Source organism: Piliocolobus tephrosceles, chromosome 19 (assembly GCF_002776525.5).
Source record: "Piliocolobus tephrosceles isolate RC106 chromosome 19, ASM277652v3, whole genome shotgun sequence".
Lineage (NCBI taxonomy): Eukaryota > Metazoa > Chordata > Mammalia > Primates > Cercopithecidae > Piliocolobus > Piliocolobus tephrosceles.
In genome coordinates this window covers 37,263,250-37,285,144 of record NC_045452.1, presented here as the reverse complement: position 1 = coordinate 37,285,144, position 21,895 = coordinate 37,263,250, and the positions used below count along the sequence as shown (strand labels likewise).

The 21,895-nt window shown below is 47.7% G+C and overlaps 1 protein-coding gene across 1 annotated transcript in view; it reads right to left on the bottom strand.

Annotated features, from left to right (window-relative positions):
* C2CD2 (C2 calcium dependent domain containing 2) overlaps nt 1-21,895 on the bottom strand; it is a 70,693-nt gene that overhangs the window by 15,363 nt on the left and 33,435 nt on the right. Inside the window, exons 4-12 of the mRNA XM_023192004.1 lie at nt 18,879-18,983; nt 18,140-18,262; nt 14,672-14,795; nt 12,677-12,785; nt 9,474-9,538; nt 7,663-7,787; nt 7,003-7,177; nt 5,745-5,858; nt 1,644-1,771 (exon numbers count right to left, since the gene is read on the bottom strand). Coding sequence (XP_023047772.1) covers nt 1,644-1,771; nt 5,745-5,858; nt 7,003-7,177; nt 7,663-7,787; nt 9,474-9,538; nt 12,677-12,785; nt 14,672-14,795; nt 18,140-18,262; nt 18,879-18,983 — 1,068 coding nt within the window. The remainder of the gene's footprint in view (nt 1-1,643; nt 1,772-5,744; nt 5,859-7,002; nt 7,178-7,662; nt 7,788-9,473; nt 9,539-12,676; nt 12,786-14,671; nt 14,796-18,139; nt 18,263-18,878; nt 18,984-21,895) is intronic.

The following is a 21,895-nucleotide window of genomic DNA, read 5'->3' as shown; positions in this document are numbered from 1 at the left end:
CTGAGCACCAATACAAATAATCACTGCAGTGGATTCAGAACATTAAATACTAAGATCCAGGAGTTCCTCGTGATTTTTAAATATGATCTTAGAAAAAGGCCGGGCGCGGTGGCTCAAGCCTGTAATCCCAGCACTTTGAGAGGCCGAGACAAGTGGATCACGAGGTCAGGAGGTCGAGACCATCCTGGCGAACACGGTGAAACCCCGTCTCTACTAAAAAGACAAAAACTAGCCGGGCGAGGTGGCGGGCGCCTGTAGTCCCAGCTACTCAGGAGGCTGAGGCAGGAGAATGGCGTAAACCCAGGAGGCGGAGCTTGCAGTGAGCTGAGATCCAAACACCGCACTCCAGCCCGGGTGACAGAGCAAGACTCCGTCTCAAAAAAAAAAAAAGAAAAAGAAAAAGAAAAAGTATATGGGAGATGCCCATGGGTCTTGTCCTTATTTTGCTCATTCATTCACCCAAAACTGAAGAAAACCCAACTACCGGGCCCCGGACTTCCAGGGAGGTCATGGATCCCCTGCTGAGGGGCTCTGGAGGGGTGAGGAAGCCCCAAAAACACCACCTGCCTGCCTCTGGGATGTGGGCAAGGCCACCCTCTGGGTACAACGGCAAGGCTGATGACTCATCTCTGGCACCTCCGAGGTCCCGTTCTGGCCCGTCTTCCAGTCACTGAGGAATCCATCTTCCGCGTGCCCTCTGGCCCACCCTCCCACTCTTTTGTCCACAATTCTTCCTCATCCCCTTCCCACACCAAATCGAAATCTCCCAACTTTCCCTCAACCTGTTCACTTGGAAATGTCAAAAAAGAGTAAGGGCCGGCAGCAGTGGCTCACACCCGTAATCCCGACACTTTGGAAGGCCAAGGTAGATGGATCACTGGAGCCCAGGAGTTCAAGACCAGCCTGAGCAATGTGGTGAAACGCCGTCTCTACCAAAAATACAAAAATTAGCCAGTCTCATAACCAATTAGCTGGTCTCAAAATAAATAAATAGATAAAAATTTAAAAATCAAATTAAAAAAATGTAATAGAGTAAGGATCTGTAACATGGTCCTTCACCTGAGGGGCTGGCCTCTCCGCAGCCTGAACCACACACCTGCCACCACTGCCCCGAGCAGACGTCCCAACCACACACCTGCCACCACTGCCCTGAGCAGACGTCCCAGAGCGGGAGAAGGGAAGAAAGGGATTGCGATGTCCAGGGGGGACACTACGATCTTCATTTCTCTCTGATTACAAAAGGAATAAACATTCACTGCAGAAAAGTAAAAGGCTTTGGAAACGTGTCACATGGAAAGTGTAAGCTCCCCGTGACTGGGTGGTGACGAGAGTAGAGGTTCTGTACCAAAGGGGAGTCTTACGTCATGTTCCTCTCTTTCAATAATTTTTCTTGAAATGATTTGCCAACTTCTCAATGTGTAAAGCGTCACTGATTAGAAACTCTCCCATGTCCTTGGTGAATGGGATAAACTGCATAAACACAATACCACGCATGATTCCTTTGTGGGGTGAGGAGCATAATTTGACATTTGTAAATGGAACTCTCTGGATGTTAACCAAGCGCTTGGGCTAACTTCTTCCAAGGGCAGAGGAGCAGCAGGTCACTGACAGATGCAAACACCTCCCAGCCACCACGACGGTACCTTGGAGATCCCTGATATGATAATAGTGCTTTTCTTCCGTGGTGACTTGAGTTTCAGCTTTGAAGATTCACTGAGTTGTCGAATGGCAACTTCAGCCACTGGATCCGAACCATTCAACACCAACAATTCTGCCAGAGGGAAGGCACTGTTAAGTTCATCAGCAAAAATTAAAGACTTCCATGGGAACTTCCAGGGATAATGGAAATGGTCGATAAGCAATGGTTAGCAGATATTTTCTAAAAAGGGCCAAAGAGTACACTGTTTAGGCTGTGTAGGTGGTCCCTGCAACAACTTCTCAATGCAGCTTTTGTAGAGTGAAACCAGCTAGAGACCACAGGTAAATAAATGAGCATGGCTGGGTTTCAGTAAAACTTTATTTACAAAAACAAGTGACGGGCCAGATTTTTCCTGTGGGTCATAGTTTGCTGTTTGCTGACCCTTGGTCTACAACTTGATTCCCTGGGTGGTTACCAGATACTCACTGAAGTGTCTGCTTAACATTCACCTATTTTATTTATTTAAGTTATACCTGAATAGAGTTAATGGAAAACGGCAAAAGCTAGCAAGCAACAAAAAAAAATATCTAACCCTCTGGAAGATTTTGAACTTTGAAAGTCAAGGTAGTGACTCCTTTTCCCTCCCAAGAGTGGCTAAACACACAGAATAGTAACTAGAGCTATGAAGGGCCAGTTAATAAAAGCACTTCCTTCCCTAGGTGAATAACCACACACCAGCCAACATCAATAGAATGCTTACGGCGAACCAGGTGCTGTTCAGAGAGCTCTGTGCCCATTCTCTCATTTACTCCTATTCCACACCCCATGAGCAGGTCCTTCCTTTTACCCCATTTGACCACTGAGGAGGATGTCCAGCAGCCAGGAGGCCCCAGAGCTGACATGAGTCTCTCTGACTCAGAACTGATGCTTGTAACTTACACTATCCCGCTCAGGTGAAGTCAAAATGACAAAGCTATTAAAGTAGCAGGATAGTAAAAGGAACTTCTGTCTCAGTTTTGGCCATGGCCTGAGGCTTACAGATGCCGCATTTCCAAAGGGACTCAAGATAAGACCACAGTGGCCAAGAACCGGTGACGACGACACTGGGGAATAACAGATACTTGGTCTTCCTCCCTGGTTCCTGGCACAGAGAACAACAACAACAAAAAAAAAAAACCCTTTGAATTCCAGAGCCACTGAGCTGAGGCATCTTTCTTATTCCTCATAAGCCCCTGCAGCCCACCTGAGTGAATGCTAATGAGGATGGACACTGGATGTTGGAGGCACCAACCCTGTGGTTAGAAGGTTGGAACTTTCTGCCCTCCTCTCGCCTGTGGGGAAGGGAAAGGGGCTAGACATTGAGTTCAAATTACCAATGGCCAATAAGTGAATCAATCATGCCTATATATCTACTTATAGAAGCACCATAAAGCCCTAAAGGACAGGGCTCAGGGAGGGTCCAGGTTGTGAACCAATGCATGCAAGTACTGGGAGAGGGGCGACTCTATGGAGATCAAAGCTCCTACGCTCAGGACCCTTCCAGACTGTGCCCTGCGCCCCTCTTCATCGGGCTGTGCATCTGTGTGATAATAAACTGCTAAACCCAAGTACAGTGTTTCCCTGAGTTCTGTGAGCCATCACAGCAAATTATGGAACCCGAGGAGGGTGTCATGGAAACCCCAATTTGTAGCCAAGTGGGACAAAAGTGTGGTAACCTGAGGACCCACTATTTGCGCCTGGCGTCTAAGGTGGGAGGGTGGTTTTGTGGGGCTGGGTCTTCTACCTGTGGGATCTGAGCTAACTCCAGGTAGTGCCAGAATTGAATTAAATTGTAGGACACCCAGTTGGTGTCTGCAGAGAAACAGAAAATTGCTTGCCATAGAAAATCTACACATTTGGTGTCAGGAGTGTTGTGAGTAGAGGAACAGATTTTTGTTTAGCCACTGAGCCACACTGAGAAGAGAGAAGTGTTGGAGAAAGGAGTTGGGGAAGACTCCTTAGGAGAAAGCTGTGCTGTAATTCCCAAAGCCACCAAGGGAGAGCCGTTGGGAGCACGTCCTCCTCATGCCAGGCCCAGTGCTTCTGTTCAGTCCCCCGAGAGCTCAGTCCAGGTGCTAGGTGCAGCCTGGACACCTGCTACAGCGCCTGGCTGCACCGTGGCGGGTAAGCGGGGGGGAGGGGAGGCTGGCTCCATGGCCCATGCACCAGAACCCACAGTGGGAACATCAGTCTGGGTCTTTTAAGAGGGATCCTGCCCGGGTGACGGGACCCCGCGGTATGGGCAGTGGGGGCACTGCCAGGGGAAGAAACTAAGGAAGGGGCATCAGGGGCAGCGGCAAAAGTGTCAGAGGCATTAGTGCCAGAGCGGCTCCATCTCAAATAAGGGCTGGGCAAAATGAGGCTGGGACCCCCTGGGCTGGACTCCCAGTAGGTGAAGTGTCCTTACTCACAGGGTGAGCTATGAGGTTGGCACAAGGCACAGGTCACAAGGACCCTGCTGATAAAACAGGATGTGGTAAAGAAGCTGGCCAAAACCTGCCAAAACCAAGACAGCAGCGAAAGTGACCTCTGGCTGATGATAATGATGATGCATTAGCATGCTAAAAGACACTCCTATCAGCACCATGACAGTTTGCAAATGCCATGGCAATGGCAAGAAGTTACCCTATATGGTCTGAAAAGGGGACGAACGCTCAGTTCTGAGAAATCCCCACCCCTTTGGTAGAAAACTCGTGAATAATCCACTCCTTATTTAGCGTATGATCAAGAAATAAACAGAAAAAGAGCCAACCAGCAGCCCTACGGGTTCTCTGCCTACAGAGTAGCCATTCTTTTATTTCTTTACTTTCTTAATAACTTGCTTTCACTTTACTCTGTGGACTCGCCCCGAATTCTTTCTTGCACCAGATCCAAGAACCCTCTCTTGGGGTCTAGATCAATACCCTTTTTCGGTAACGAAAGGAGGGGCAGGGCCTGCATCCCAGAATTGCAGGTGGGGGACCCAGCACGGTAATATCCAAAAAACCACAGAACCTCCCACGAGAGGAGGAGGCAGTTGTAAACTTTCACCAGGCTGAGAATCCAAAACCACGTTAAGACAGTGCTCCTCCAGTGAGAAATTCCCACTCCCCTGACCACCCCACCTTGTCCAGTTGTTGGCCTTGGCAAGGTCAGACACAGGACTCGGTGAATGGGGGAGAGTTAAGCAAGAAGGAAGCACCTACTGCCCCTGAGAGTAGGTCACAAGGGGGCGAAGGGAGAAAGTTAATCCCCAAATTTAGATTGTGCGGTGATTTAGTAAGTCAGTAAGACATCTCTTCAAAAATGTCTGTTACCTGAAAGTGACCATAAAATAATAGGAGATTTGCATTTCCTGTTAGTAGTGACCATTTCCTAGTAGAAGGGAAAAAACTACTTCTACACAGCAGGTCTAAGCAGAAAGTGGGAAACAAAATTAAAGCGACTGTGATGATGACGTCCCGAGTCCTACTTGTTTGATAGTAACGTAGCTAGCGTGTTGCGCAAGAAAAAAAGGATCAGAAATTTTAAAACGTAAAGTGCTGCTTTTTTATTTTGTTAAAGCATTCCCTAAAATGTAGAAGGAATATGAATGCTGCTTCTGGTCTTGGATCAATTTGGAGTTCCCTTTTCTCCCTCTCCTTCACTCATCACTCAACCACAAAACCAAGCCAAATCAAAACTTTTTTTTTCTTTTAAGAGATAGCGTCTCACTCTGTCACCCTGGCTGGAGTGCAGTGGTGCAATCTTGGCTCACTGCAACCTCCACCTCCCGGGTTCAAGCGATTCTCCTGCCTAAGCCTCTCAAGTAGCTGGGATTACAGGCATGCGCCACTACGCCCAGCTAATTTTTGTATTTTTAGTAGAGATGGGGTTTCACCATGTTGGCCAGGCTGGTCTCGAATTCCTGACCTCAAGTGATCCACCCGCCTCGGCCTCCCAAAGTGCTGAGATTACAGGTGTGAGCCACCGCACCTGGCCCAAAACAACTTCTTCCAAACTCTGAAAGGAGAATACTTCATATCAGAACAGCCCAAAAGGCCCAAAGGTGCTAAGAGGGAGAGCAGTGTGGGCATGTCTCAGTTACCTGTGTCTGAAGAAGACAGCGTTTTGCTGACAGGGGCGCTGCGGCAGGAGATGGCCTGGACAGAGATGTCCTTCTCGATCACCTTCACCTTGATGGGAGTCTTCACCGGAGACTCTGCCAGAGGAAGATTCTGATTACAAAGGTGACCCCATAGTTAACTGGATCAACAGTTACTGAAAAGTGAAAGGACAGCCCTCACTGCAGCTCTGGTGTGTGCAGTTGGTAAAGGCAAAGTTTAATGAAAGCCGCTTTGAACGGAGGAGAGGCAAGAGTGGTGTCTGGAGTCCAGGTTGAAATAAAATTTCAGAAACATTTTAACTAAGCTAGAATTTCCCATTCTATTTGGCATCCCTGAACTGTGCCAACTCATGTATTCTGGCAGGATGATGCTTTTGCACAAGCAGAGATGCACTGTGAATTGTGAGAAATAAAGCATCCACTTATACAGAAACTTCCGTCTCCAAGGCAGTGGCTGTGGAGACAGGTACAGAATTCAGCCGGATCTCAAATGACAGCCTATCAAGCCTTCTAGCAAACAATTTTTAACAGAAGAAAGTCTACAGGCCAACTCACTTTGAATTTTTCAAGAAAAAAGTGTGTGTGCTGTCCCCACATACAGGTAATAGAGTTCGTGTTTTGTTGTGTTTTGTTTTGTTTTTGAGAGGGAGTTTCGCTCCTGTTGTCCAGGCTGGAGTGCAATGGCGTGATCTCGGCTCACTGCAACCTCTACCTCCTGGGTTCAAGCAATTCTCCTGCCTCAGCCTCCAGAGTAGCTGTGACTACATGCATGCGCCAACACACCCAGCTAATTTTGTATTTTTAGTAGAGATGGGGTTTCACCATGTTTGTCAGGCTGGTCTCAAACTCCTGACCTCAGGTGATCTATGTACCTCGGCCTCCCAAAGCGCTGGGATTACAGGCATGAGCCACCGCACCCAGCCTATAATAGAGTTCTTAATTTAACTTAGTTGGAGTTACACCTAAGTGTAACTATTTATACGATCTAGATTTTAGCTTCAGAATGCACCATGGGAATCGAACCTCGTTTCAGCTTATTGCATACGTGTTTGGCAGAAGGAAAAGAAAAGATAACTGTCGTCCAACAACAACAAAAAACTAAGCACAAGTGTGGCCAATCAGCATCCTTCCTGTGCTGTGCGATTTTCCTAACACTGAGTGCTACAGGCTCCAGGACTCCGCACTCTGTGGGGGCAGGCGCCATGCACAGAGTTCCTCCACTGCGTTCCTGTTGTCTCACCGGAGCTCAGTGGGGACGCCCTCCCCACGTCGACGCGAGGCTTAGTCTTCACGGCAGTGACAGTAGTGACCACGGTCCCACAAGGCATCACCATGCGGTCCTTTTCGATTTTTGCAGCAGGAACAGGGGGAGGGATGGGCCAGGATTTCAATTCCCCAGGTTCTATGTAAGAGAACTGCAGAGAAGACGCGTTACTTGTTTCTGGTTTTGTGGAAACTGCACAGGCTGAGCAGCCACCTAACGCTGCCTTCTTGTGAAATAACCATAATTCCTTCCCTTAAGGTCACTTAGTATTTCCAGTTAACCTGGATATTCCCAGAATGGACACAGACCCCACCTTACACACAGCAGGCTCAACACATAATCATGGCAACCGAATAGAAGCTGGAGAACCAAGCAAAATTTTCAAAGGCCTCTTTGGGGTAGGCCTGTAAAACGGCATCCTGAAAAGTCATCTCCTCCAAGCAGACAACTCAACTGTACAGTGGACAGAACGTGCTCTATTTGAGTGTAGTCCTGCGTATGATGAAACAGCATCTCCTCTTAGAGGAGGTCTCATTTCACACAGAAGCAGGAGTGAGACTCTGCAGACATAAGTGAAGACGCTCCTTAGGTAAGTGCCCCAAGCCGGAACCAGCCGCCATGGGAGCCTCGTCCTACCTCTGCCGTGACCGAGCCCAGCACCGAGCTGCCGCAGGCAGACCCGCTGGTCAGCGTGAAGCTCTGGAGCCCAGAAGGCTGCTTCTTAAACAAATCCAAAGGAACTATCGCCGTCGCCAGCAGACCTGAAAAGACAGGAGACAGGCAAGGGGTGCTGCTGATGTTTCCACGGGGTTCCGTGAGAACAGAAAGGCCCACATGTCCAGCAGACGGAAAACACTCCTCACGTGCCTCTGGCACACTCGAAAGTGCTCACGTTTCAGAACGTTTTAAAAATGTCAGTGTCATAAAAGACAAAGGCTGTCAAAATGCTGCAGGACAGAGGATGCTAAAGCAATAGGACAGTCAGGCAATGTCCGGCCTTGTGCCGGAGTGGAAAGGTCACTGCTCTGAAGGGCATCATGGGGTCGTCCAGTGACAAAAACTGGAAAATGGGCATAAGTTAAGGAATTGCAGCAATGTAAATTCAGGAAGCTGATAACTGTACTGTAGACACAGGAGAGAGTATCTCCATTCCTAGGAAAATACACACTAAAGAATTGAGGACAAAGGGCCGAGATGCATATAATTTATCCTCGTGTGTGTGTGTGTGTGTGTAAAAAGGAAATGAGTATGGCGTGGAGAGAGAGACCAAGAGTGAGCACAAATAGTAAAGGAAACTGCGCAAATGTTAAGGATACGTGAGTTTGAGTAAAGGTTATGTGGCTGTTCTTTGTATTGTTTTTGTAAAGTTCGACATTTCATAGAGTCCATCAGGCTGGGCTGGAATGAAATGTGAATGAGGCCAGCAGGAGTGGGGACCCAGGAATAGGGTCAGAAGTCGACCTCTCTCCAGGTGACCAGACCCCCATGCTGTGTGGGTCCCCGACCTGCGGAGTGCCTCTCTCAGAATTATCTCGTGGACATCCCAGTTTTCTTGGGACTCCAAAATCAAGGAAGTCGCCTCAGGGTTCTTGCTATAACAACTAGGATATAAAACTAGTTAACTGGGAGAAATAACAAGCTTCTCACTTTAGGAGGTAACCAAATGGCTTGATTTTATTGCTGGATAAGCGGGGCAAGGGCTTCCCAATTTTGATATGTTTATGGGGAGGGTTTTACAATCTAAGAAAATATTTATATCTTTAAAAACCTAACAAATATTGTAACTGCTGATTTGGACACACGCACACATACAGGCCCACGTTCATTTTAGTGTTTTAGTGACTTTACCTCTAATTGTTGCTGTCTTGTGTATAAATCGTTAAGTTCCATTTAAACCTCTGTAGTTTATTTTATAAGGAAAAACCCAATGAAATTGATAGAGGCAGTAGAATGGGGATGAAAAAGCTCTGGAGATAGATGTGGGGTGATGGTTGCACAACAACGTGAGTGTACTGACTGCCCCTGAACTATGTACTTAGAAATGGTTAAGATGATACATTTTACGTTGTTTATCCTACTACAGTTAAAAGGCTTTGTTTTTGTTTTTGTTTTTGTTTTTGTTTTTGTTTTCCAAAAAAGGAGGTCTCTTGGGGCAAGGAGGGTTCAGAACTACTTCTCTACGCCAAGAATTGTTGCATAAAATATTTTGGAATTTTTTTTTTTAAACGAACAAAAAATCCAGTTGAACATTTCCCCAACATGTATGACCTTGTTAATAACTCAAATTGCCTTTCGACCAAAACGTCCCATGGGAAAACCGAAGTCATTTAGAGGAGGGGTCACCTTCCTCTCTCTGCCGGATCTCCCACCGGCCTTTCCCGAGGCCCAGGCCACGCAGCGGAGGACCTTTCCAGACGGCAGGGCCTCTGTGCTCCTGCTCCACCCACCTTCTGAGGGTCGCCCAGCCTCTGAAATCTGCAGGTGTAACTCCTTCGACTTGGCATTCAACTCACTTTGGAAGAGAAAAAAGTTATAAGTCCTCAAAAATGCAATGCTCTATTCTTTTTATGAAATATAGCATTTTTTCTGATTATAGAAAGGAACACAAAGATGTCAATATTTAACAAACTACCAAGACATATAACCAAAAATAGGAAAGAGTATCTGCAACCACCCCATTCGGAAACAGCTACCGTTCATATTCAGGGACTAGCCTTCCAGAGCAGTCAACAGGATGTTCTGTGATGACAGTGACAGACCAGCTGTCAAATGCGGTAGCCACAGAGCACTGGAGAGGTGGCCAGTGCAAGCTGAGGAACTGAACGTCATTTTAAAAAATTTCCGTTAACTTAAATTCAAAGAGACACACGTGGCCAGTCGCTGCCATACTGAAAGCACCAGCTGTATAATGACCTAAAGACAAAACACGGAACACAATATACCTCCCTCCTTTGTAACCCATTTATTTTCTTTAAAAAGGCATTAAAAAAAAAAAAAAAAGGTAGAGATGAAGTCTTGCTATGTTGCCCAGGCTGATCTCAAACTCCTGAGCTCAAGCCATCCTCCCGCCTCGGCCTCCCAAAGTGCTGGGATTACAGGAGTGAGCCACCGCGCCCAGCCTGTAACCTATTCTTTTAACTGAAAATTTTGTGGATGTCTTTCTGTGTAACTACACAGCAACATCATGTTTGATGGGCCTCTAGTATTCTGCTCTTTGGCCTTAGGAGATTTTATTTAGCCAACTCTTCAATAACCAACGCTTCTTAATGTGTTGGTGGTCCCCAGTCTTTCATAGCCATGTACAAGCTGAGAGGCACATTCTTAGGCATATATCTTTGCACGCCGCGTGATTATTTCCTCAGGAAAACTCTAATTGCCCGTCAAATGGCATGTGCACTTGAGAGGTGTTTTTTTATTTAGGCCGACTGATGGCATCCAGAATGCTTATTCCCAGTGACACTTCCAGTGCCATTATCACTCTCTTATTCTCCACCAAGCTGTGAGGTGCAAAAATGACCTCTCTCTTTTGCTGAAGTGTGCATGACTTTATGCTTATTTCTGAACATCTTTTCAGAAGTTGATGGCCATCGGTAGCTCTGGCTTTTGTATTTCCAGTTCACGAATTTTGGTCAGTTTTCTAAGGCAGCTGTCATCTTTTCCATTCATGATTTCTAAAAGCTCTTTATATGTATACACACATACACACACACACGGGAAATTTTCTTCCATTACTTTTTCTAATTGTTCATTTATTAAGGATTAGATTGTGATTGATTTTAATACCTTGGTACTCAGCTAATTCATGAAATGATTATGTCTATTAGTTTTTTAAATATTCATTTCTACATTATATCCATTATTCTTTCTAATACTTTGGGTTGATTTTCTTGCATAGTCCTGATATGCAGTCATATCATCTCCGAACAATGACCAGTCTGCCTCTTCCTTTCCGGTATTTGCGTATGGTTTTTTTCCTTATCTAATTGCTTTAACCAATACTTCTAGAACAAAACAACAGGCATCCTTCTCTTGATTTTAGTGAATCTGCTTCTGGTATTTACCATTTATAGTGATTTTAAAAATCTTATTAAAGAACGGCCGGGCGCGGTAGCTCAAACCTGTAATCCCAGCACTTTGGGAGGCCAAGGCGGGTGGATCACAAGGTCAGGAGGTCGAGACCATCCTGGCTAACACGGTGAAACCGTGTCTCTACTAAAAAATATAAAAAATTAGCCGGGCGAGGTGGCGGCGCCTGTAGTCCCAGCTACTCCGGAGGCTGAGGCAGGAGAATGGCGTAAACCCGGGAGGCGGAGCTTGCAGTGAGCTGAGATCCGGCCACTGCACTCCAGCCGGGGCGACAGAGCGAGACTCCGTCTCAAAAAAAAATAAAAATAAAAAACAAAAAACAAAACAAAACAAAATCTTATTAAAGAAGTCTCCATAAATTTTGCTCGAATTAAGTTTTTAAAAATTAAGAATGGGTATTAAATGTCACTGAATGTCTTTTGGACATATGTAGAGAAAATATGTTTATTTTCTCCTTTGATCTAGTGATACGATGAACACCATTAATAGATCTCCTTGTGTGAATGCACACTTATATCCTTACATTCCTGGTATGAACACAGCTAGTTTTATTTTTCATGTGCTGTTAGATTCTGTTTGATAATATTTTATGATTCTTACACCATTATTTATGCATGGCCTACATTTTTCTCTATCTCTATTTTTTGGAGATGGAGTCTCACTTTATTGTCCAGGCTGGAGTGCAGTGGTACAATCTCAGCTCCCTGCAACCTCTGAATCCCAGGCTCAAGCCATTTTCCTGCCTCGGCCTCCCAAGTAGCTGTGATTATAGGCACCTGCCACCATGCCTAATTTTTGTATTTTTAGTAGAGACAGGGTTTCACTTACCATGTTGGCCAGGTTGATCTCGAACTCCTGACCTCAAGTGATCCACCCACCTCAGCCTCCCATAGTACTGGGATTACGTGTGTGAGCTATTGTGCCTGGTCTTTTTTTTTTTTTTTTTTTTTTTTTTTTTGAGACAGGGTATCTCTCTGTCACCCAGGCTGGAATGCAGTGGCACAACCACAGCTCACTGCAGCCTCGATCTTCCAGGCTCAAGCGATCATCCTACATCAGCCTCCCAAAGAGCTAGGAGTACTACAGGCAAGGCAAGGGCCACCATGCCTTTTAGTAGAGAAGAGGTCTTGCTATGTTGTTCAGGCTGGTCTTAAAGTCCTGGGCTCAAGCGATCCTCCCGTCTCTGCCTCCCAAACAGCTGGGATTACAGGCATGAGCCCCTGCGCCCAGCCCCTTTTTGTATTTTCTTTGTTAGGTTCCGGATTCAGTCAGAGGCTCCCTCCCTTTCCACGCTAGATGATGTGTGTGTCTCTAAGAGACCCAACACAGCTTCCTCTCATCATATCAGGGCAGGAGGAGAAAACTGACTCTAAGAGCTGCCTTGAAAATGAAACCCATGTTTGATCTAAAGCTACCTTTAAGAAGCTTAAGACGTCATTTGTTGTTAACTGTTTTGGTTTAGTGTTTTAGCCTAAACGGTGCTGCAGAATGATCTCAGGATTTAGCGCTCCTGAACAGACACGACCGTGGACACGCAGGCCCACGAAAACCCGGCCGGACTCACAGGGTGAATTCCTCTTCCCACGTGAGGTCTGTAGTGTTTTTCGTCAGGGTGCTGGAGAACTTCTGAACGGGATCGTTCAGCTGCACGACGCACACTGCGTTAATGTGGCCTGTAATTAAACAGAAGGGCATCGTGTTGGTGTTTATTTCTATTTACTTTTTATTTATTTATTTTTTGAGATGGACTCTCACTCTGTCACCCAGGCTGGAGTGCAGTGGCACAATCTCCGCTCACTGCAAGCTCCACCTCCCGGGTTCAAGGGATTCTCCTGCCTCAGCCTCCTGAGTATCTGGGATTATAGGCACGCACCTCCACGCTCAGCTAATTTTTGTATTTTTAGTAGAGACGGGGTTTCACTATGTTGGCCAGGCTGGTCTCAAACTCCTGACCTCGTGATCCACCCGCCTCGGCCTCCCAAAGTGCTGGGATTACAGGTGTGAGCCACCGTGCCCGGCATTATTTTTATTTCTTAAATTGCATGAAGACATTGTATGCATAGAAAAAAATGCTAAATTAAATGGCTACGGTCGAGGCTTACCCACTTCAGAGACTGGGAATTCTTTCATTTTCCATTTTCAAATGCTCATAGCACCAACCTTTATTGGAGTTAAAGAATTTTTTCCCACATTTGATATCAACAGCCCTGGGCTGACCCCAAGTGCCTCGCCCCCTCCGTCAGTGCTGGCCACAGGCATGGGCTCCCAGGGGGACTCTCCCCGAGAGGCAGCACCATTTTATACAGGGGCATGGTCCCCACTTTTAGACAAGACTAACGGTTTGCCAAAGCCTGAACATGAGTTCGTGTTGACTCCTAAATTTGGAAATATACCTCACAGAGTCCCCATTTCCCAACTTACACCAGACAGGTGCGGTACCTGATACTAGCCGGGCTCTTTGATCCAGGTAGTAGGACGTGTCCCTAGTGAACAGCTGTTTCTGCTTTGAGACAATGCTTCTCCCTGCAGCACCAAGCCCCTAATACACCGTGGAATCAGTAACTGCTAGAATGTGTGGACGCTGGACCATGCCGCAGCAGGGTGAAGCAGCCTCCAGACGTTCGCTACTGAGCTTTCACAGTCACTCTTCAAGAGAAGACTCAGACCCAGATGTGGGGACATCCAGCAGAGGGAGGCACAGGGCCTGGCCTCAGGGCAGGTGCATGTGGGAGCTGGGACCCCAACCCTGACCGACCGAGTCCAGCGAGCCCACTTTTAGCCACTAAGCAGTACAGGCGGAAAGAAAGGGCAACATGCAGGCACTTTTACCAAAAAAAAAATCCTCGACAGCTAGCCCTGCACAGTCTCGGCTGCTAGATGTGGCCCGTTTGTGCTTTTGGAACTGGAGGAAGTCCCTCGCGAATAAAGATAAGTCACCTTTAACACACTCAGGCAATACAATTCACTCCTGTTCTTGGCAAAACGGAGTCGCGGAGTAAAGAGGTGCCCTGTCTCGAGTGACTCTGTGTCTGGGGCCTCAACAATGATTCAGAACCACCCAGAAGGGGTTATCTGTTCTGTGTTGCTTGTCTTGGCTCCAACAGCAGCCACGGTCTCCCAACACGGGAATCCCGAGTGTGGCCGAAGTCATCTGATGCCCATCAACTCCCTACATCCCCCTTCACCCACTTTCTAAGAAAGCAGAAGCTGAACCTCGGTCAGGGATGCTTAACACATACATACGGGTTCAACAGTTTAAAAATAAAAAATGGAAAGAAAAGATAAAAAAGACAGGACAATTCCAGAGAAATGAAAAAGGCCAAATCAATTACATTCCTTTCTCCGCTCGGCCTTCACACGTGCAGAAACAGGATTGGATTTTTTACCATCTCTTGTTCCCATTACATTTTCAGGTGCTTTCTGCAACCAGGGCAGGGCTCCCGCTGCACCCCCACAGGAGGATGCCACCAGAGAATCCAAGCCCCGCCCCAGAGCCCCTGACTCTGCTCAGGGGCAGGAACAGCCCCTCCAGGCAGGCCAGGCTCCCACTGTCACCCACCTGAGGCGCCGGGCTCGCTGAGCAGCAAGGCGCCGATGTTCCTCACCAGCAGCTTCAGCTCGTGAGCCCTTGGAGGTTTCGGAGGACAGGATTCCTGAGCAGTAGAGGGGGCGTACTGTAAGTTCTGAAAAAATAAAAAGCACTTTACTTTTGGTCTTCGTGGGGAGACTGAGGACCAAGGAAGTAGCCGCTGGACTCCTGTTATGGGGGGTGGTGGCAGTCGGGTGTCTACAGGAAAACCTGCATGGGGAACCTGAGCTCTGGCTGCTCTGGGGAGCCAATGAGCCATCGCTATCCTCCTGCCTGGGAGCATCTCCTATCCTAAATACAGCAAGCACAAGCAGCAATGCATTCATCCACAGACAGGATTCCCAACACTTACCACAGGGGACGATGGAGCTCGCTTTGCCATGGGTCTAAACTGTCTGACCCGGGCAGGTGCTTAAGAGTGTGAGGACCTCTTCTGCCGGCTGCAGGCACTCACGGTCTGCTAGCACAAAGCAGGACACCAGCCAGATGGGAATGGCCAGGGCCGTCAGCCCACACCCATTTCCTACCTCCACACAGAGTACAACGTCCACATGAGGAATGTCTATGCATACCCTAGCACTGCACAGGTGAGAGGACAAGTGAAGGGACAGGTGAGGGGCACAGGTGAGGAGACAGAGGCGGGGCAGCTGGGACCAGCTTCCACTACCTCACATCTTCCAACAGGCACCAGGGCGTTTCCAACAGAAAGCACCCCCAAATCTGGAAAAGCCCAGCTTCAAACCAGCATTTCCCAAACTGGGTTCCACCTGTCACCCACTGCCAAGAGTGTTTGTTTTTTTTTTTTGAGGTAGAGTCTTGCTCTGTTGTCCAGGCTGGAGTGCAGTGGTGCAATCTCAGTTCACTGCAACCTCCGCCTCCTGGGTGCAAGCAATTCTCCTGCCTCAGCCTCCTGAGTAGCTGGGATTATAGGTGCCCACCACCACACTCAGCTAATTCTTTTTGTATTTCTAGTAGAGACAGGGTTTCACCATGTTGGCCAGGCTGGTCTCGAAATCTCGACCTCAGGATCCGCACGCCTCAGCCTCCCAAAGTGCTGGGATTATAGGCATGAGCCATCGCGTCTGGCCAAGAGCGTTCTTTTAAAAGAGGCTCTGTTCGTTGCAAGCATTCAGGGACCCAGACGGGCTTCTCGGAGGTGGCGTCAGCCCCCATGCTGTGAGAAGTTTTCAGGCAGAGACCTGGGTGCTGATTCGACTGAGCACTTCTTCAGGGCAACGTCCCCTAATGTCTCAAGAGACACAGGTACTCTTTCCCACCCGGAAAGCACTGTTCTGAGCCGGACACTTCTCAGACGTGAGCTGAGCGTGCTACAGCCCCAGAAGGAATTGCCGAAGTCCCTGAAATCCAAGGGCGTGAGCACTGAGGACAGAGCAATCCACTTGTCTGGGACAGAGATGAAATCTTTTTTTTTTCAATTGCTGAGGGTGACGGTTAACGGCATGTGTCGACTTGACTGGGCCATGGGGTGCCCAGATATTTGGTCCGACATGATTCTGGGTGTGACTGTGAGTGCGTTTCTGGATGAGATTAACATTTAACGTGGCACACGCAGTGATCAGATTCTCCTCCCTCACGTGGGTGGGCCTCATCCAGTCAGTTGGAGGTGCAATGGAACAAAAAGGCTGAGTAAAAGGAAATTCCTCTTCTTCACTGCTTGAGCTGGGAAAGGGGCCTTTTCCTGCCTTCAGACTTGGACTGAAACAGTGACTCTTCATGGGTCTTGAACCCACTGACCTTTGGACTGGAACATACACCACGGGCTCTTTTGGGTCTCAGGGCTTCAGACTCTTAACTAGAATTACCCCCACAGACTCTCCTGGGGCTGCAGCTTACCAAATGCAGATCTCGGAACTTGTCAGCCTTCATAATTGTGTGAGCTGATCACACACACACACACACACACACACTCCCATTGGTTCTGTTTCTCTGGAAAATCTTGACCAATATAAAATATATATGCTATTTTGATTAAATAAAATACACAAATTTATGGAAAAGCATGATTGAAGTTATGATCTTCTGGGTCCTATTATTTTTTAAATTCATGGATTCCAAAAATACACGACTGTTTTATGAAGTTGCATACATTTTGACATTAATAGCTGATTGTCATATTCAGCACAGTCACCTCTGATGTGAAATAAACTATTGTGACAGAATTACTGAAAGGGACAGCGCTGGGACTCTCTTCTCACCTCCCAAGAAGCACGGGCTGGTCCCCTCCATTTGGAGAGGCTGAGTGCTCCCAGGCCTCAGGCCCCTGGGAAGCCCCTCAGACATCCACACCCCTCCTGTTCTGCCCTGCTGGCCCACTGCCCCTTCTGCATATTGCAGGCTTCGGGAGGGTGATGGTGCTTCCTTACACTCTTGGGACCCCCACGGCCAGGGCTTAGCACCAAACACTGCCATCAACTGATATCTCAGTGAAACAAAGTCTTCAGACTCTACTGACAGCTGGTGATGTCTGCAGACCAAGGACCAACATCATATAAGAATTTATATTTTCAAACTGACTTCACCAAGAGCTAGATAATAAAGATGGACATTATAATAAAGATATATTTTATCATGCTATATAAAACCACTGCCCCAAAATACATTTTTTAAACTTCAGGGACTATAAGTGCCTGTTTTACATAGTCATGATAAAAAGATCAGCATATGACCAAGAGAACGTACCTTACACAAAGGATTATTGATGTGTTATTTAGGTCCATGAAGTTGACCAGGGCAAATGCTCTGGATAAGAATTTAACCAGAAAAGTCAGTAGCACCCTAATCAGATGGTACAGGGGGGCTCCAGCATGAGGAGGGAGGCAGGTGATACGGAAAAGGGGGTCACACAGACAAGACTAGCCTCCTTTACCGTGCACCCCCAAAGGACATAGACCTCCAAGAGGCAGGAGCTGTTGCAGGCAGGACCAGGGCAGCAGGCGGCCCAGGCTAAACTATCTCTGTCTATCTCACCCACCTGTCTCTGCTTGCTTCTGGGGCAATGTTCTCAACACTGGCTGCTTTCCCAGGTACCTTGGTCCTGGAAGGATGAGGTCTAAGGCTCTGAATGGACAGGGAAATGTCAGGTTTTTGTTTTGTTTTGTTTTGTTTGTTTTTTTTTGAGGTGAAGTCTTGCTCCGTTGTCCAGGCTGGAGTGCAGTGGTGCGATCTCAGCTCACTGCAACCTCCGCCTCCTGGGTGCATGCGATTCTCCTTCCACTTTATGAAGCTTCGCAGCCCCCTGCTCTGAACCCGAGGCTTTATCCCACACCCACCATCATTATCTCCAGCAAGCACCCGAACCATCTTGGCTCTACCATGGGAGGTGGAGGAATGCTGGAAATGCACACAGATTCTCCAAGAGAGGCGGGCCATGGTGCCTGACAGGGTTCAGAGGCAGCCACAGCACCCAGATGGGTTTACCTGAGCTTCCTTTACATTCATGGGCTTGATGATCAGAACCACTGATGGAGAGGCAGAATGAACCAAATGCTTCAAGATGTCCTTGAGAGTGTCAGACATCGCACTTGTCTCAGCCACCGGGTCCTAGTGAAAGAGGAGAAAGTTGACAAATCGACTTTGCAAGCCCACTCCCTGTTCCTAACCTCATGTCTTCGGGTGACTAAAACCATGCAAAGCAGGAAGGAAGGAAATTACCTTCAGATTTTAGCTCTGTCCTTAAAAAACTGTGGAAAGAAGAGGCCCTGCCCTTGGAAGCAGCCTTCGGCCTCAGCTCAAGTTACAAGTGCAGCGCCCTCACCACGGGAAAGAGTCCCTGATCACCAGATATGGCGGAGCATGCAGCGGGCACCTACAGTGCCATTATCCTTGGCTGCATATGCTAAAATCATCCAGCCAAGCAAACCTGCATCTGGGGTGGGGCAGGGAAGGCTTCAGGGTTTTTTTAAGTGGCCAGGTGACTCCAGGTGCAGCTCAGATGGGAGCTCTGCATTCAATCCATCAAAGCCATCCCCCGCAGGCCCTGCCAAGCCAAAGGGACCGTCCACATCCAGACAGGCCCAAGCCAGCCCCAGAAGGGGTGGCTGGGGATAGGGAAGGAGGCCACCAACACCAGCCATGCACTCAGTTCCCCGCCACAGACTGTCCTAACACACATGTGTTCTCACGCCAATGGAAGAATCACAAAAACTTACGGACTGACCTCCCCCAGTGCTTTGGGCTGGATATTAACGGCCATTTCCGGCACACTGATGCAGGACCAGCTAATCGGGAGGTCCTCTCTCTTCTCTTTCATGTGGAACTCCAGCTGTTAACAAACAAGTTATTAGAGGGCTACTCTTTCCACCAAAGCCTTAATGTGCATGTGCGTGTCCATGTGTGCATGTGACTGTGTATGTGAACACGTGTGCGTGTGTGCATGTATGTGAGCATTGTGCATGTATGAGCATGTGTGCATGTGTGTGACTGCATGTGAGCACGTGTGTGCGCATATGTGAACATGTGCCCATGTGACATGCAAGTGTGTGCGTGTGTGCATGTGTGTGCATGTGCGTGTGTGAGTATGCATGTGTGTGCATGTATGAGCGTGTGTGCATGTGTGAGTGTGCATGTGTGAGTGGGCGTGTGTGGATGTGCATGTGTATGGGTGTGTGTGCATGTGTGAGTGCATGTGTGCGTGTGTGAGTGCATATATGCGCATGTGTAAGCATGTATGTGCATGTGAGTGTGAGTGTGCGTGTGTGAGTGGGCGTGTGTGTGCATGTGCGTGTATGGGCATGTGTGTGCATGTGAGTGTGCGTGTGTCTGTGTAGTTGAGCGTGTGTGGAAGTGTGCGTGTAAGCATGTATGCCTGTGTGTGCATGTGTGCATGTGTGTGCGTGTGTGCATGAGTGTGCATGTGTGTGTATGTATATGCGTACCTGCTCATTTATTCATGTATTTTCATAGAAAACTGCTTAGATTTCCATTTGGCATACTATGTGCTTTCAAAATGGAGAGCAGGACCCCAAACTCCCTTTACCCCCTTCCCTTCCTGCCCCTTCGCTGGCCTCAACCTACCCCTCAAAGAGGAACCTCAGCATTGGTTTCCAACAACTAGATGTCATCAAAGCCCTGCAGTCTATTTAACATAGTTTGCTGTGCCTTGCATTTCTTCTTCTGGGAGTGTCCCCAAGGCATAAAGGAGAGAGGAGTGAGAGAAGGGCCCAGGGCACCTCGTTCTAATCCTGGGCGTGGGCTCCCCTGCCCCACACTCACACAGCCCTGAAGATTGTGTGCAGCACAAAGGCATCTTCACTGTCTCTTGCCGGGGCCGCCACAGCAGCCTCTAACTGGACTCCAATCTCTAAGGATGCCTCATCCCATCCTGTCCATTAGAGAGACAGAACAGTGGCCCCCAAAGATGTCCACACCCTAATCCCTGGAACTTGTGACTGTGGGACCCTACAGGGCACAGGAGACTTGGCAGGTGCAACAGGCGAAGGATCTCAAGATGGGGAGATGACCCTGGGTCCTTCCAAAGAGCCCAGTGAAAACACGTGAGTCCTGAAGAGTGGGGGAGCATAAGAGTAGAGGGGCCAGGGCATATGAAGTGAGGACTGCAGGCATCCCTGCTGGTGTGGAAGTGCAGGAAGGCACCCTGAGCTGAAAAATGGGGTGCCCAGGGAGCCAGAAATGGCCCTCCACTGACAGCCAACAAGAAAATGGAACTCAGTCCCGTAATCCCAAGGAATGAAATTCTACCAAAAACCCCAAAAGCAACGAACAGACTCCCCTGTGACTACCACTAAGGCAGACAGCCCTGACAGCTTCTGGATTTGCATCTGGTCGGACACCTGGCCTCCTTTACGATGGCATCACCAGTCTGTGCTGTTTTAAACTGTTCACGGTCATTTGTTTCCACAGCCATAAGAAAGCTACTATTGCATCCTTTATTCTTCAGCTAGATGTTCCATCCAAAGCAAAAGTCTCACCTTTGCACATCCCCATCCCTTCCCCGCTCCTAAACAAAAGGGAAGAACGACTTTAGACTATCTGAGTACGTGGATCTCACCTCAGCTAGAAGCAGGGTAAGAGAAAAAAGATGACTTTTACTTCATAACCGTCTCCAACCTGCCTTCCTTGTCTGGTAATTCTGGAAAAAATTAGGTAATTCCAGGGGAAAAGTGCACTTTAACTGTTTTGACACAGACAGCTGAGTCGACGGAGACCACTCTTGCATCTCTGGTCGGAGGAACATCAGAGAAGCGCGAACGCCTCCTGCCACCAGCATCAATTACTTACCAATCTCTAGCAGCTGCCTCTGCGCTCAGAGGTAATCCACATACCGGTTTCTAACTGTGTTAACAGATCAAAGATACAACTGTGTTCCTTCTGTGTGAGCTGCTTAAAATGGCATGAATGCTTTGATATAATAAACACAATGTCAGAAATGACATTTCTTCATTTGTGTTTGTGATCCTCTCTGGACTCAGTCAGTTCCAAAACATGCATCAAATGTTGGGTAAATGTGACCCAGACTTTGAAGGTTATTTTCTAATCACATCGTCCAAATCATCTGGGGGATACAGGAGAGCATGAACATCTCACAAATCCATGGTGCCAACCTTTCATCTCTGCAGTTCCCTCAAAGGGGGTGCTGCTGGGGCGGGGCTGAGAAACTGGGAGGGTGGATTTCAGAAAAAAGCCACGTGGGTAGCCAGGAAATCTTGTGAGTGCTGGCTATTTAAAACTATGCCTTTGTAGGAAAAGCATACGAGATGTCATCTTCCCTTGCAACTGGGAATTCTGCATGACTTGAGCTCATCCCCCAAATTCGGTGCTAAGTCCAAGGACACGGGAGATGAAACAGGGCACTGAACTGGCAGTGACCCTTGAAACAAGCCCAGACAAATGCAATTTTTAAATACCAGCTAAATAGGAACTCTGGTGACTATCTGGCCGGATGTGAGAGACGCACAAGCTCTCTGATGATTTGGGCATGCAAAGTGTCACTGGGCTTACTCTAATTACTAGAGATCCGTAAGTCTCTCTATGTAAAATTATAGAGCTATATAAAATTATAAAGCTATGTATATACATATGTCTTTATTATTATAAGCCTATTATTAAAACATGGAATGATGGTAATACTAATGTACCCTAGAACTTAAATAAAAAATAAAAATAAAAATAAATACTTTCCCAGATTCCAAGTCAAACCTGCTAGCTTTATATGAC